The sequence below is a fragment of the Blennius ocellaris genome, assembly GCF_963422515.1.
Source record: "Blennius ocellaris genome assembly, chromosome: 6".
Classification (NCBI taxonomy): Eukaryota; Metazoa; Chordata; class Actinopteri; order Blenniiformes; family Blenniidae; genus Blennius; species Blennius ocellaris.
Window position 1 is genome coordinate 970,849 of NC_137655.1, and position 12,948 is coordinate 983,796.

The 12,948-nt window shown below is 49.3% G+C and overlaps 1 protein-coding gene across 1 annotated transcript; it reads left to right on the top strand.

Annotated features, from left to right (window-relative positions):
• The first annotated feature begins 600 nt into the window (after positions 1-600).
• Positions 601-8,300, top strand: sucla2 (succinate-CoA ligase ADP-forming subunit beta). The gene is made up of 9 exons (XM_080498301.1): positions 601-730; positions 1,601-1,778; positions 2,491-2,590; positions 4,721-4,883; positions 5,703-5,831; positions 6,022-6,160; positions 6,653-6,814; positions 7,743-7,885; positions 8,070-8,300. Exons 1-9 carry the CDS (start codon positions 647-649, stop codon positions 8,283-8,285), a joined length of 1,314 nt encoding a protein of 437 aa, XP_080354427.1. The 5' UTR covers positions 601-646; the 3' UTR covers positions 8,286-8,300.
• The last annotated feature ends 4,648 nt before the right edge of the window (positions 8,301-12,948 follow it).

A 12,948-nucleotide genomic window follows, 5' to 3' on the forward strand; every position in this document is an offset into this window, starting at 1 on the left:
TGTGCTCCAGACGGCCTGGAGGCAGTTTGTCCTTCACTCGCTGCTTCAACTTGTTCTATTTTAGACACGATGTCGGTGAAATGTTTCCGTACACACTGAAAACCTAAAGGACCCGTCTGTTCTATTACTACTGCAGAATGTGGGCGTGGTTAGTGTGTGTGACCTGTTGCATACATATTTATTTGAAAACATTTTTAGGAACTAAAATATATTATATTTAAGATTGGCAGCCCCTCCATGTATATACTGTGAGCTTTAACCTGATTTTTTTATGGTTTTACCTCTAAAACATTTCTAGTTTTAGGTTAAAGTTCACACTGAGGCTAAAATTACATGCTGTGAAGGCCTTGACAGTGCTGCCTTCAGGGACGCCTTGTAAATTGGGCCATTTTGATTTCATTGCCATAAGCAGGTTGCAGATTCTCGTACTATGCTCTAATCAAACATTTCGATTTTAATTACATGTAGGGACAGTTTAAATATTCCCCCTACGTGAACTTCACACCATAATAAATCGTGTGCAGCCGGTGCGCTTGTTGAGAAACGGTGTTTTGATTAAAGATTTCCGGCGGTCCGTGAACGGCTCGCGGCGGACAGCTCGCCATCTGCGCGTGCGCGCTGTCGTATTCCGCTGAGCAGGGGAGACATGGCGGCGTCCCTGATCTGCGGCCGTCTGGCGGCGAGCCTGAGAACTCCGGGGGCCAGAAGCACCCTCGGCTCCGCGTCCAAGGTGAGCGCGGGTCCGGTCTGAAGCCAACACCCGGGGCTCTCGGGCCGCGGGTCCGCGGCGGCTCACGCCCCCCCCCCCGGAGGTCGTTGTTTGTCCCGAAGCTGACAGGGTCAAACCTGACATTAGCACGGCTCCATTGGGTTTCCGTTGGTTCGGCTAACATGCTAAGTAGCGCGGGGTTTGCGGGACCAGACACTCTCTCTCTCTCTATCACACACACACACTCTCTCTCTCTCTCTCACACACACACACTGAACAGCTTCAGTTTGAGTTAATCTCCAGGGGTTTTGAGTTAATTTGTACATTTCGTTTTATTTGGTGGGAGCAACATTGCGCGGGGCTCTACAGCGACCTCCAGGGCAGCACAACAGCTGTCCCGGGGGAGCGCGCGCGCACACACACACACACACACACACACACACACACACACACACACACACACACACACACACACACACACACACACACACACACACACACACACACACACACACACACACACTCTCTTCAGGGGCCACAAAGCTAAACGATTGTAAAAGTTAAAGTCTCACTCTCTCATCAATTCATTCAAAATACCCCCAATAATCAATGGCAGTAATTGGGCCATGACGTCATCAGACACTCCAACACGTGACGGTCTTGTTTTAAGAGAACATGCAGGGGGGGAACATGCAGGGGGAGAACATTCAGAGGGGAGAAATGCAGGGGGGGAACATGCAGAGGGAGAACATGCAGGGGGAGATCTTGCAGGGGGGGAACATGAAGGGAGAACATGCAGAGGGGAGAACTTGCAGGGGGGGAACATGAAGGGAGAACATGCAGGGGGGGAACATGCAGGTGTACGGGGACTGACGGGGCCTGTTCCTGCAGGTTCTGGCGGGTTCTCCAGGCCTGCTGGGAGGCCATGCGCCCCCCCAGCAGCAGCAGAGGAACCTGTCCCTCCATGAGTACATGAGCATCGGCCTGCTGAAGGAAGCCGGCATCTCGGTGCCGGCCGGTCTGGTGGCCGCGTCCCCGGAGGAGGCCTACTCTGTGGCCAAGCAGATCGGTGAGACACCTCCACACGTCCAGCTGTCCCTCCTGTCTCCTAACGGTCCCTCCTGTCTCCTACCGGCCCCACCTGTCTCCTAATAGTCCCTCCTGTCTCCTATTGGTCCCTCCTGTCTCCTAATGGTCCCTCCTGTCTCCTAACGGTCCCTCCTGTCTCCTCATAGTCCCTCCTGTCTCCTAACTGTCCCTCCTGTCTCCTCATAGTCCCTCCTGTCTCCTACCGGCCCCACCTGTCTCCTAACGGTCCCTCCTGTCTCCTCATAGTCCCTCCTGTCTCCTACCGGCCCCACCTGTCTCCTAACGGTCCCTCCTGTCTCCTAACGGTCCCTCCTGTCTCCTAACGGTCCCTCCTGTCTCCCAGCTTGTGTCTCCATGTTTAGCATTATCTCGTGGCTACATGTTTAGCATTAGCTTGTGTCTACATGTTTAGCATTAGCTCGTGGCTACATGTTTAGCATTAGCACGTGGCTACATGTTTAGCATTAGCACGTGGCTACATGTTTAGCATTAGCTTAGCATCTTTCAGGACTGCAGCTCTACTCGACTCAGGTCATCCTAAAGTGACCCTGCAAGTCCAGACTGAGGGCAGAAAACCTTATCCAGGCACACCAGTCTGTGTCACTTGTCAACACACACACACACACACACACACACACACACACACACACACACACACACTGCCGTCCTGTGATTGGCTGCTGTGCCGCCAGGCTCCAAGGACCTGGTGGTGAAAGCTCAGGTTCTGGCCGGAGGCAGAGGGAAGGGGACGTTCGAAGGCGGCCTGAAGGGCGGCGTGAGGATCGTCTACTCGTGAGTAATCCTCTGTAATAGTAATCAGTTACTTCTCTTTTCCTGTTGAAACAATTGTGTGTTTCCTGGTTGTTATGATGAGAGAAGAAGGAGACAGTTTGTACTCTGAGATGAGGATTAGTCTTCTTAAACTGTTTGACCTCCAGACGACGTCGTTAAAAACCTCATACTGACCAGTGACTGATGACACGATGTAAAACCTCATACTGACCAGTGACTGATGACACGATGTAAAACCTCATACTGACCAGTGACTGATGACACGATGTAAAACCTCATACTGACCAGTGACTGATGACACGATGTAAAACCTCATACTGACCAGTGACTGATGACACGATGTAAAACCTCATACTGACCAGTGACTGATGACAGGATATAAAACCTCATACTGACCAGTGACTGATGACAGGATGTAAAACCTCATACTGACCAGTGACTGATGACAGGATATAAAACCTCATACTGACCAGTGACTGATGACACGATGTAAAACCTCATACTGACCAGTGACTGATGACAGGATATAAAACCTCATACTGACCAGTGACTGATGACAGGATGTAAAACCTCATACTGACCAGTGACTGATGACAGGATGTAAAACCTCATACTGACCAGTGACTGATGACAGGATGTAAAACCTCATACTGACCAGTGACCGATGACAGGATGTAAAACCTCATACTGACCAGTGACCGACGACAGGATGCAAAACCTCATACTGACCAGTGACTGACGACAGGATGCAAAACCTCATACTGACCAGTGACTGATGACAGGATGTAAAACCTCATACTGACCAGTGACCGACGACAGGATGCAAAACCTCATACTGACCAGTGACTGATGACACGATGTAAAACCTCATACTGACCAGTGACTGATGACACGATGTAAAACCTCATACTGACCAGTGACCGACGACAGGATGCAAAACCTCATACTGACCAGTGACTGATGACACGATGTAAAACCTCATACTGACGACAGGATGTAAAACCTCATACTGACCAGTGACTGATGACAGGATGTAAAACCTCATACTGACGACAGGATGTAAAACCTCATACTGACGACAGGATGTAAAACCTCATACTGACGACAGGATGTAAAACCTCATACTGACGACAGGATGTAAAACCTCATACTGACGACAGGATGTAAAACCTCATACTGACGACAGGATGTGAAACCTCATGCTGACGGCAGGATGTAAAACCTCATACTGACGACAGGATGTAAAACCTCATGCTGACGACAGGATGTAAAACCTCATGCTGACGACAGGATGTAAAACCTCATACTGACGACAGGATGTAAAACCTCATACTGACGACAGGATGTAAAACCTCATGCTGACGACAGGATGTAAAACCTCATACTGATGACAGGATGTAAAACCTCATACCGACGACAGGATGTAAAACCTCATACTGACGACAGGATGTAAAACCTCATACTGACGACAGGATGTAAAACCTCATACTGACGACAGGATGTAAAACCTCATACTGACGACAGGATGTAAAACCTCATACTGACGACAGGATGTAAAACCTCATACTGACGACAGGATGTAAAACCTCATACTGACGACAGGATGTAAAACCTCATGCTGACGACAGGATGTAAAACCTCATACTGACGACAGGATGTAAAACCTCATACTGACGACAGGATGTAAAACCTCATGCTGACGACAGGATGTAAAACCTCATACTGATGACAGGATGTAAAACCTCATACTGACGACAGGATGTAAAACCTCATACTGACGACAGGATGTAAAACCTCATACTGACGACAGGATGTAAAAACACGAAGGTCTATGTTCTTGGAGTGAAGCTCCAGTGTTGTTGTTGTTCCTCCCTGGACCACCAGGGGGAGTCTGGTTCTGTGGTCTGACTGTCAGGGAGGATCAGCCTCAAGGGATTCTGGGAAATAAGTTTTAGTGGAAGTTACCAGGAAACTTCAGTGATTTGGAGGTTTTCTTTTTTTTTATTTTTTGTTTTCAATTGACAAACATTTATTATCATAATGTTGATGAGTGTGCCCCCTCCCTTATTACTCCTCTTCCTCCTCCTTCCTCCTCCTCCTCCTCTTTCTCCTCCTCCTCCCCCCCCCCAGGCCGGAGGAGGCCCGGGACATCTCGTCCCAGATGATTGGCAGGAAGCTGTCCACCAAGCAGACGGGGGAGGCGGGACGGATCTGCAACCAGGTGTTCATCTGTGAGCGGCGCTACCCCAGGAGGGAGTACTACTTCGCCATCACCATGGAGCGCTCCTTCCAGGTGGGGGGGGGTCTGAAGGGTGACTGCGTCTCCTCCGTCTGTCTCCGTCTGTCTCCTCCGTCAGTCTCCTCCGTCTGTCTCCTCCATCTGTCTCCTCCATCTGTCTCCTCCATCTGTCAGTCTCCTCCATCTATCTCCTCCATCTGTCTCCTCCGTCAGTCTCCTCCGTCTGTCTGTCTCCTCCGTCAGTCTCCTCCGTCTGTCTCCTCCGTCTGTCTCCTCCGTCTGTCTGTCTCCTCCGTCAGTCTCCCCCGTCTGTCTCCTCCGTCTGTCTCCTCCGTCTGTCTGTCTCCGTCAGCCTCCATCAATCTCGTACGTCAGTCTCCTCCGTCAGTCTCCTCCATCAATCTCCTGCGTCAGTCTCCTCCGTCTGTCAGTCTCCTCCGTCAGTCTCCTCCATCAGTCTCCTCCGTCTGTTTCCTCCGTCTGTCTCCTCCGTCTGTCTGTCTCCTCCGTCAGTCTCCTCCGTCAGTCTCCTCCATCAATCTCCTGCGTCAGTCTCCTCCGTCAGTCTCCTCCATCAGTCTCCTCCGTCTGTTTCCTCCGTCTGTCTCCTCCATCTGTCTGTCTCCTCCGTCAGCCTCCATCAATCTCGTACGTCAGTCTCCTCCGTCAGTCTCCTCCATCAGTCTCCTCTATCAATCTCCTACGTCAGTCTCCTCCGTCTGTCAGTCTCCTCCGTCAGCCTCCATCAATCTCCTCCGTCAGTCAGTGACATGGAGACATGACGTCAGATGGCGGTACAGATGTAGCCTCCACCCGTCACCTCCTCCCGGTTCTGGAGGTTCTAAAGGTTCTGTGCCCCCCCCCCCCCCCCAGGGCCCGGTTCTGATCGGCAGCTCCCAGGGGGGCGTGAACATCGAGGACGTGGCGGCGGAGAACCCAGACGCCATCGTGAAGGAACCCATCGACATCGTGGAGGGCATCAAGATGGAGCAGGCTGTCAGGGTGGGTGGAGGTGTGTGTGTGTGTGTGTGTGTGTGTGTGTGTGTGTGTGTGTGTGTGTGTGTGTGTGTGTGTGTGTGTGTGTGTGTGTGTGTGTGTGTGTGTGTGTGTGTGTGTGTGTGTGTGTGTGTGTGTGTGTGTGTGTGTGTGTGTGTGTGTGTGTGTGTGTGTTGACGTTCTCCGGGTTCTCCAGGTGGCCCAGAAGATGGGGTTCCCTCCGGCGCTGGTGGACGAGGCGGCGGAGAACATGGTGAAGCTCTACAACGTGTTCCTGAAGTACGACGCCTCCATGCTGGAGATCAACCCCATGGTGGAGGACTCTTCTGGCCTCGGTACTCACTCACTCACTCACTCACTCACTCACTCACTCACTCACTCACTCACTCACTCACTCACTCACTCACTCACTCACCCACCCACACACATAGTTCCATAGAACTATAGATCTCTATATAGAGCTATAGAACTATAGAGCTATAGATCTCTATATAGAGCTATAGAACTATAGAACTATAGAGCTATAGAGCTATAGATCTCTATATAGAGCTATAGAACTATAGAGCTATAGATCTCTATATAGAGCTATAGAACTATAGATCTCTATATAGAGCTATAGAACTATAGAGCTATAGATCTCTATATAGAGCTATAGAACTATAGAACTATAGATCTCTCTATAGAGCTATAGAACTATAGAACTATAGAGCTATAGAACTATAGATCTCTATATAGAACTATAGAACTATAGATCTATAGAGCTATAGAGCTATAGAGCTATAGATCTCTCTATAGAGCTGTAGATGAAAGCGTGTCCATGTGTGCAGTGATGTGTATGGACGCCAAGATCAACTTCGACTCCAACGCGGCGTACCGCCAGAAGAAGGTGTTCGACCTGCAGGACTGGACCCAGGAGGACCCGCGGGACCGGCAGGCCGCCACAGCAGACCTGAACTACATCGGTCTGGACGGAACCATCGGCTGTCTGGGTCAGTGGGGGGGGGAAGATGCTCTATAATCTGGATTAGAGGGGGAAATGCTCTATAATCTGAGGTTAGAGGGGGGAAGATGCTCTATAATCTGGATTAGTGGGGGAAGATGCTCTATAATCTGAGGTTAGAGGGGGAAGATACTCTATGATCTGAGGTTAGAGGGGGAAGATGCTCTATAATCTGGATTAGTGGGGGAAGATGCTCTATAATCTGAGGTTAGAGGGGGGAAGATGCTCTATAATCTGGATTAGTGGGGGAAGATGCTCTATAATCTGAGGTTAGAGGGGGAAGATACTCTATGATCTGAGGTTAGAGGGGGAAGATGCTCTATAATCTGGATTAGTGGGGGAAGATGCTCTATAATCTGAGGTTAGAGGGGGGAAGATGCTCTATAATCTGGATTAGAGGAGGACGATGCTCTATAATCTGGTGTTAGAGGAGGGAGATGCTCTATAATCTGGTGTTAGAGGAGGAAGATGCTCTATAATCTGGTGTTAGAGGAGGAAGGTGCTCTATAATCTGGATTAGAGGAGGAAGGTGCTCTATAATCTGGATTAGAGGAGGAAGAGGCTCTATAATCTGGATTAGAGGGGGAAGATGCTCTATAATCTGAGGTTAGAGGGGGAAGGTGCTCTATAATCTGGATTAGAGGGGGAAGATGCTCTATAATCTGGTGTTAGAGGAGGAAGATGCTCTATAATCTGGATTAGAGGAGGAAGATGCTCTATAATCTGGTGTTAGAGGAGGAAGATGCTCTATAATCTGATGTTAGAGGAGGAAGATGCTCTATAATCTGGATTAGAGGAGGAAGATGCTCTATAATCTGGTGTTAGAGGAGGAAGATGCTCTATAATCTGGATTAGAGGAGGAAGATGCTCTATAATCTGGGGTTCAGTGTCCTCTGACTCCTCCTCTTCCTCTCCAGTGAACGGCGCCGGTCTCGCCATGGCCACCATGGACATCATCAAGCTGCACGGTGGGACGCCGGCCAACTTCCTGGACGTAGGGGGCGGAGCTACGGCTCATCAGGTGACGGAGGCGTTCAAACTCATCACCTCGGACAGAAAGGTAAGAGCGCTAATGCTAACGCTAATACTTTAATTCAAAGCGTTCTTCTTCCCCGTTGGATTAAATGTTCAGTTGTTGCTCCTAATCCGCTCTAAGCCGATGAGATTACCTGAGTCTGAACCTGGACTCTCAGAAGGAGGCGGAGCTTTGAGAACGTTGACGATAAAACGCGTTTTTCCCGCAGGTCCAGGCCATCTTGGTCAACATCTTCGGGGGCATCATGAGGTGTGATGTCATCGCTCAGGGGATCATCATGGCCGTCAGAGACCTGGACCTCAAGATCCCCATCGTGGTGCGGTTACAAGGTACGGCCAGCAGGGTGCAGCACATCAAAGCAGGAACATCCTGCTTTGTTCTAGCTTGGTTTGTGAAAATGGCTGAAAGAGGAAAACTAGTTTAAAACAGATGGAACTGCTGGAAGAAGAAGGATCTAATGAGTCATTTATTTAAAGTGAAATAATTAAGATTGTTGGTACGGAGTTGTTTTTTACAGGAAAAGGAAAATAGGTTGAAAGGAAATGAAAAAAGAAGTTGATAAAGGAGAGAAAACGTAAAAAGTAATATAGTTAAAATTGCTCAACAGCTTAAAAAAAAGGAGATTTTAAAGGAATATTTTGAAAAGGAAAAATCAAAAAATGTCTACGAGAAGTAAAAATGTAATAAAATATGTGTAAATTGAACCGATGACACTTTATGAATAAAACCTAAATATTTGTGTGTTTCGTGGCTCCAGATAAACTTTTATTCTTATCGAAAACGGCTGAAGTGAAGGAAGCAATTTTATTAATGGTGCCTGTTTCTTTAAGAGGCGTCGCACAATTATTACAATGCTAGGAAGGCGCCGGCATTTTACGGAGCCCTACTAGTCCTGCACCGTTTGGCGTACATACACAATGATATACCAAAACGTGCGCAATTATCGGGATCGGTGCGGATCTATTCAGATTATGGATATCGCGAACAGTTTCCGAACAAAACGTAAAAAACGGCAAAAGTTTCTCCCATTGACTTGAATGGGATTCTGGAAAAAAATTCACACAAAATCACACTTTTCCCATGCCACATCACGTCGCCAAATTTACAGCTACATTTTTCAAAACTTTCACCAATTCTAAACTGTGAGCCTTCAAATGTCATCAAGTTTTCCCTCCTTTTTCCAGTTTTGTATGGGTGTGTATTGCAAAAGTTAGAGTGAGGAGATTTCGGTTATTGTGAGAGAAACTGCCGTTTTACAAAAAAAAAAAAAAACGTCTTTAACTCGTCGTCACGGCCACATTTCTTCGTCTTTCTCAACATATTATACATCAAAATGTAGCCACAGGCCTTGTGCTTCTCACGAGGGGACACTTTTGTCTCAGAGAGACACGGTCCTCCCTCCAGGGGACTTAATTGATAGGGAGCGCAGGATTCTGTCTCATCCGCGCCAATGCATTTTGACGAGTCATTTTCTCCCCGAAGCCCAAAAGTTCAGCCATTTGTTTCAAGTCCTCACGGGGAGACGGAACCTCGTGAGGACACAAAAACCACACCGCACGTCCTTCAACTTCTCCCGACGCCCACGGTGAAGGAATTTTTCACCCAAGTGTCACGGTTCTCCAACTATAAGCAGTTGTTCGGGACCTGCGTTTGTGCTTAAACCCCTTCTTCCCTCAGATAAGGTCTCATAGTCTCTGCCACCTGCAGCAGCTTGTCAATCAGGAGCCGGCTCCATGACATCACACAAGCTGCTCCAAATCTGCCTGGCAACACACACGGCTCCTCTGATTGGCTGGACCAGTAACATGATGGCTGACCACACAGTGCTCACACACACACAGTAGCTTAGGCACCATACTTTTCAATGCATTTTAATGCTGATGGCAATGACTCAGCATCAACACTTGTTAACATGCCAATTAGCATGCTACAAAGTTTGTTCAATTGAGCTGAAATTTGGAGGGTGGCCTCATGGGGGCACTGCGATCACGGCGTACTAGCTAATTAGCCACGGCGCTAAGATAGTTAGCTTAGCATCTCAGAATGTGATATAACTCCAGATTCCAGGTCAGCCACACCTGGGAGGTATCCTCTGCACTTTTCAGGCAAATCGCAGGTGTTAGCATTGCATGCTAGCAAGTTTGTTCAAATGAGCTGAAATTTGGAGGGTGTTCTCATGGTGGCGCTGCGATCAAGAATCACTAGCTAATGACATGGTTTCCATGTACCTTTGACCCCGCTGTGGGCTCACGAGTACAGTAGGGAGCCTCGCTTGGCAGCAGGGGGCGGCAGGTGGCAGGCACAATAAAATTTCCGCGGGAATTTTTTATTATTATTATTATTATTATTATTATTATTATTATCACAATTAGTTTTGTAAAGTATTAAGTGTCTGGTGTTGTATTCCAGGTAAAAGCTGAATTACGAAGATGTAACACTGACACCCACTGAGCAAATCTTGAAGGCGTCGTCTCAGTTCCTCCAGAAGGTCCTCAGGAACCAGAATGAACGTCTTTGTACGTCTTAGCTAAATGTTGCCTGGACGTCCTCATGGATCCGCGGTCCCTGAAGTGTCTCATCTGGACGTCTTCTCCACAGTTGGCAGTAGAAATGAGTCGTCCCACAGGAACCCTTCATCCTTTGGTTGGCTAAACCCTAACCCAAAACCCCTAACCCTAAACCCATAAACCCTAACCCCTATACCCTAAATCCTAAAACCTAACCCCTATACCCTAACCCCTAAAATCTAACACCTATGCCCTAGCCCCAAACCCTAACCCCTATGCCCTAACCCCTATACCCTAACCTCTATACCCGAACCCTAAATCCTAACCCTTCCTTCCGTCCCTCTTGTCTTCTTGCAGTTCTTCGTCCTCTGGAACTTTCTCCCACCGTCTCTGTGTCGCCGTTGTTCAGTGTCTTTTGAAGAGCCGGCTCCAGAACCTGCTCTTCTTCTTCTTCTGGACATAGAGCTCCTCCTCTAAGACCTTGTTGGCCTCCTCCAGCCACGTCTTCTCAGACTGGACCATCCTCTTCTCATCCAGCAGGATTTCGTGCTCAGTGTGGACGAGCTCCCTCTCAGTGACCAGGTTCTCCTTCTCATGCAGGACCGTCTCATACTGAGTCTGGAGGGTCTCTTTCTCATGTAGGACTGTCTCATGCTGAGTCTGGAGGGTCTCCTTCTCATGCAGGACTGCCTCATGCTGAGTCTGGAGGGTCTCCTTCTCATGCAGGACTGTCTCATGCTGAGTCTGGAGGGTCTCCTTCTCATGCAGGACTGCCTCATGCTGAGTCTGGAGGTTCTCCTTCTCATGTAGGACCGTCTCATACTGAGTCTGGAGGGTCTCCTTCTCTTGCACGACCGCCTCATGCTGAGTCTGGAGGGTCTCCTTCTCATGCAGGACCGCCTCATGCTGAGTCTGGAGGTTCTCCTTCTCATGTAGGACCGTCTCATACTGAGTCTGGAGGGTCTCCTTCTCTTGCAGGACCGCCTCATGCTGAGTCTGGAGGGTCTCCTTCTCATGCAGGACTGCCTCATGCTGAGTCTGGAGGGTCTCCTTCTCATGGAGGACCGCCTCATGCTGAGTCTGGAGGGTCTCCTTCTCTTGCAGGACCGCCTCATGCTGAGTCTGGAGGGTGTCCTTCTCATGCAGGACTGCCTCATGCTGAGTCTGGAGGTTCTCCTTCTCATGGAGGACCGCCTCATGCTGAGTCTGGAGGGTGTCCTTCTCATGTAGGACCGTCTCATGCTGAGTCTGGAGGTTCTCCTTCTCATGGAGGACCGCCTCCTGCTGAGTCTGGAGGGACTCCTTCTCATCCAGCAGGATTTCGTACTCAGCGTGGACCATCTCATTCACATTGACCAGGTTCTCCTTCTCATGCAGGACCGCCTTATACTGAGTCTGGAAGTTCTCCTTCTCATGCAGGACCGCCTCATACTGAGTCTGGAGGGTCTCCTTCTCATCCAGCAGGATTTCGTACTCAGCGTGGACGAACTCCTTCTCCTTCAGCAGCATGTCTTTCTGCTCCACCACCCGGTGGAGCTTCTCCTCCAGACCTCTGGGCTTCACCCACCACTTCTTCCACGCTTCTCTCTTTCTCTTCTTCTCTTCCTCCTCCTGTAAGACCTTGTTGGCCTCCGCCAGCCTCATGTTCTCAGCGTGGAGGTTCTCCTTCTCATACATCAATAAGTTCCACTGTGCGTAGAACTTCACCTTCTCATTCAGGACCGTCTCATACTGAGTCTGGAGGTTCTCCTTCTCATACGTCAGGAAGGTGCACTGTGCGTAGAACTTCACCTTCTCATGCAGGACCGCCTCATACTGAGTCTGGAGGGTCTCTTTCTCATGCAGGACCGTCTCATGCTGAGTCTGGAGGGTCTCCTCATGTAGGACTGCATCATACTGAGTCTGGAGGGTCTCCTTCTCATGCAGGACCGTCTCATGCTGAGTCTGGAGGGTCTCCTTCTCATGCAGGACCGTCTCATGCTGAGTCTGGAGGGTCTCCTTCTCATTCAGGACCGTCTCATACTGAGTCTGGAGGTTCTCCTTCTCATTCAGGACCGTCTCATACTGAGTCTGGAGGTTCTCCTTCTCATTCAAGACCGTCTCATACTGAGTCTGGAGGTTCTCCTTCTCATTCAGGACCGTCTCATACTGAGTCTGGAGGGTCACCTTCTCATTCAGGACCGCCTCATGCTGAGTCTGGAGGGTCTCCTTCTCATTCAGGACCGTCTCATACTGAGTCTGGAGGGTCTCCTTCTCCTTCAGCAGCCTGTCTCTCTCCTCCTCTTTCTGTCTTTTCACCTCGTTCAGCTCTTCAGAGCAGCGCTGGAACATTCCGGAGAGACTCTCCACTTTCTCCTGGAGTTCCGCCTTGTCTCCTTGACTGAAGACCGTCTCTGTCCTCTGAGCTGAGCAGGGTTCTGAAGACGCCTCCGTCTTCTTCCGTCTGTCTTCCTCCAACGCTTTAGCGACCATCTGGAGACTCACCAGTCTCTGGAGCTCCTCTCTCGTTTTCTGTATTTCCGGGCAGTTTGAAGTATTTTCCGGCTGGAATACTTCCTCGTCGGACTTCATGTGTTCTTT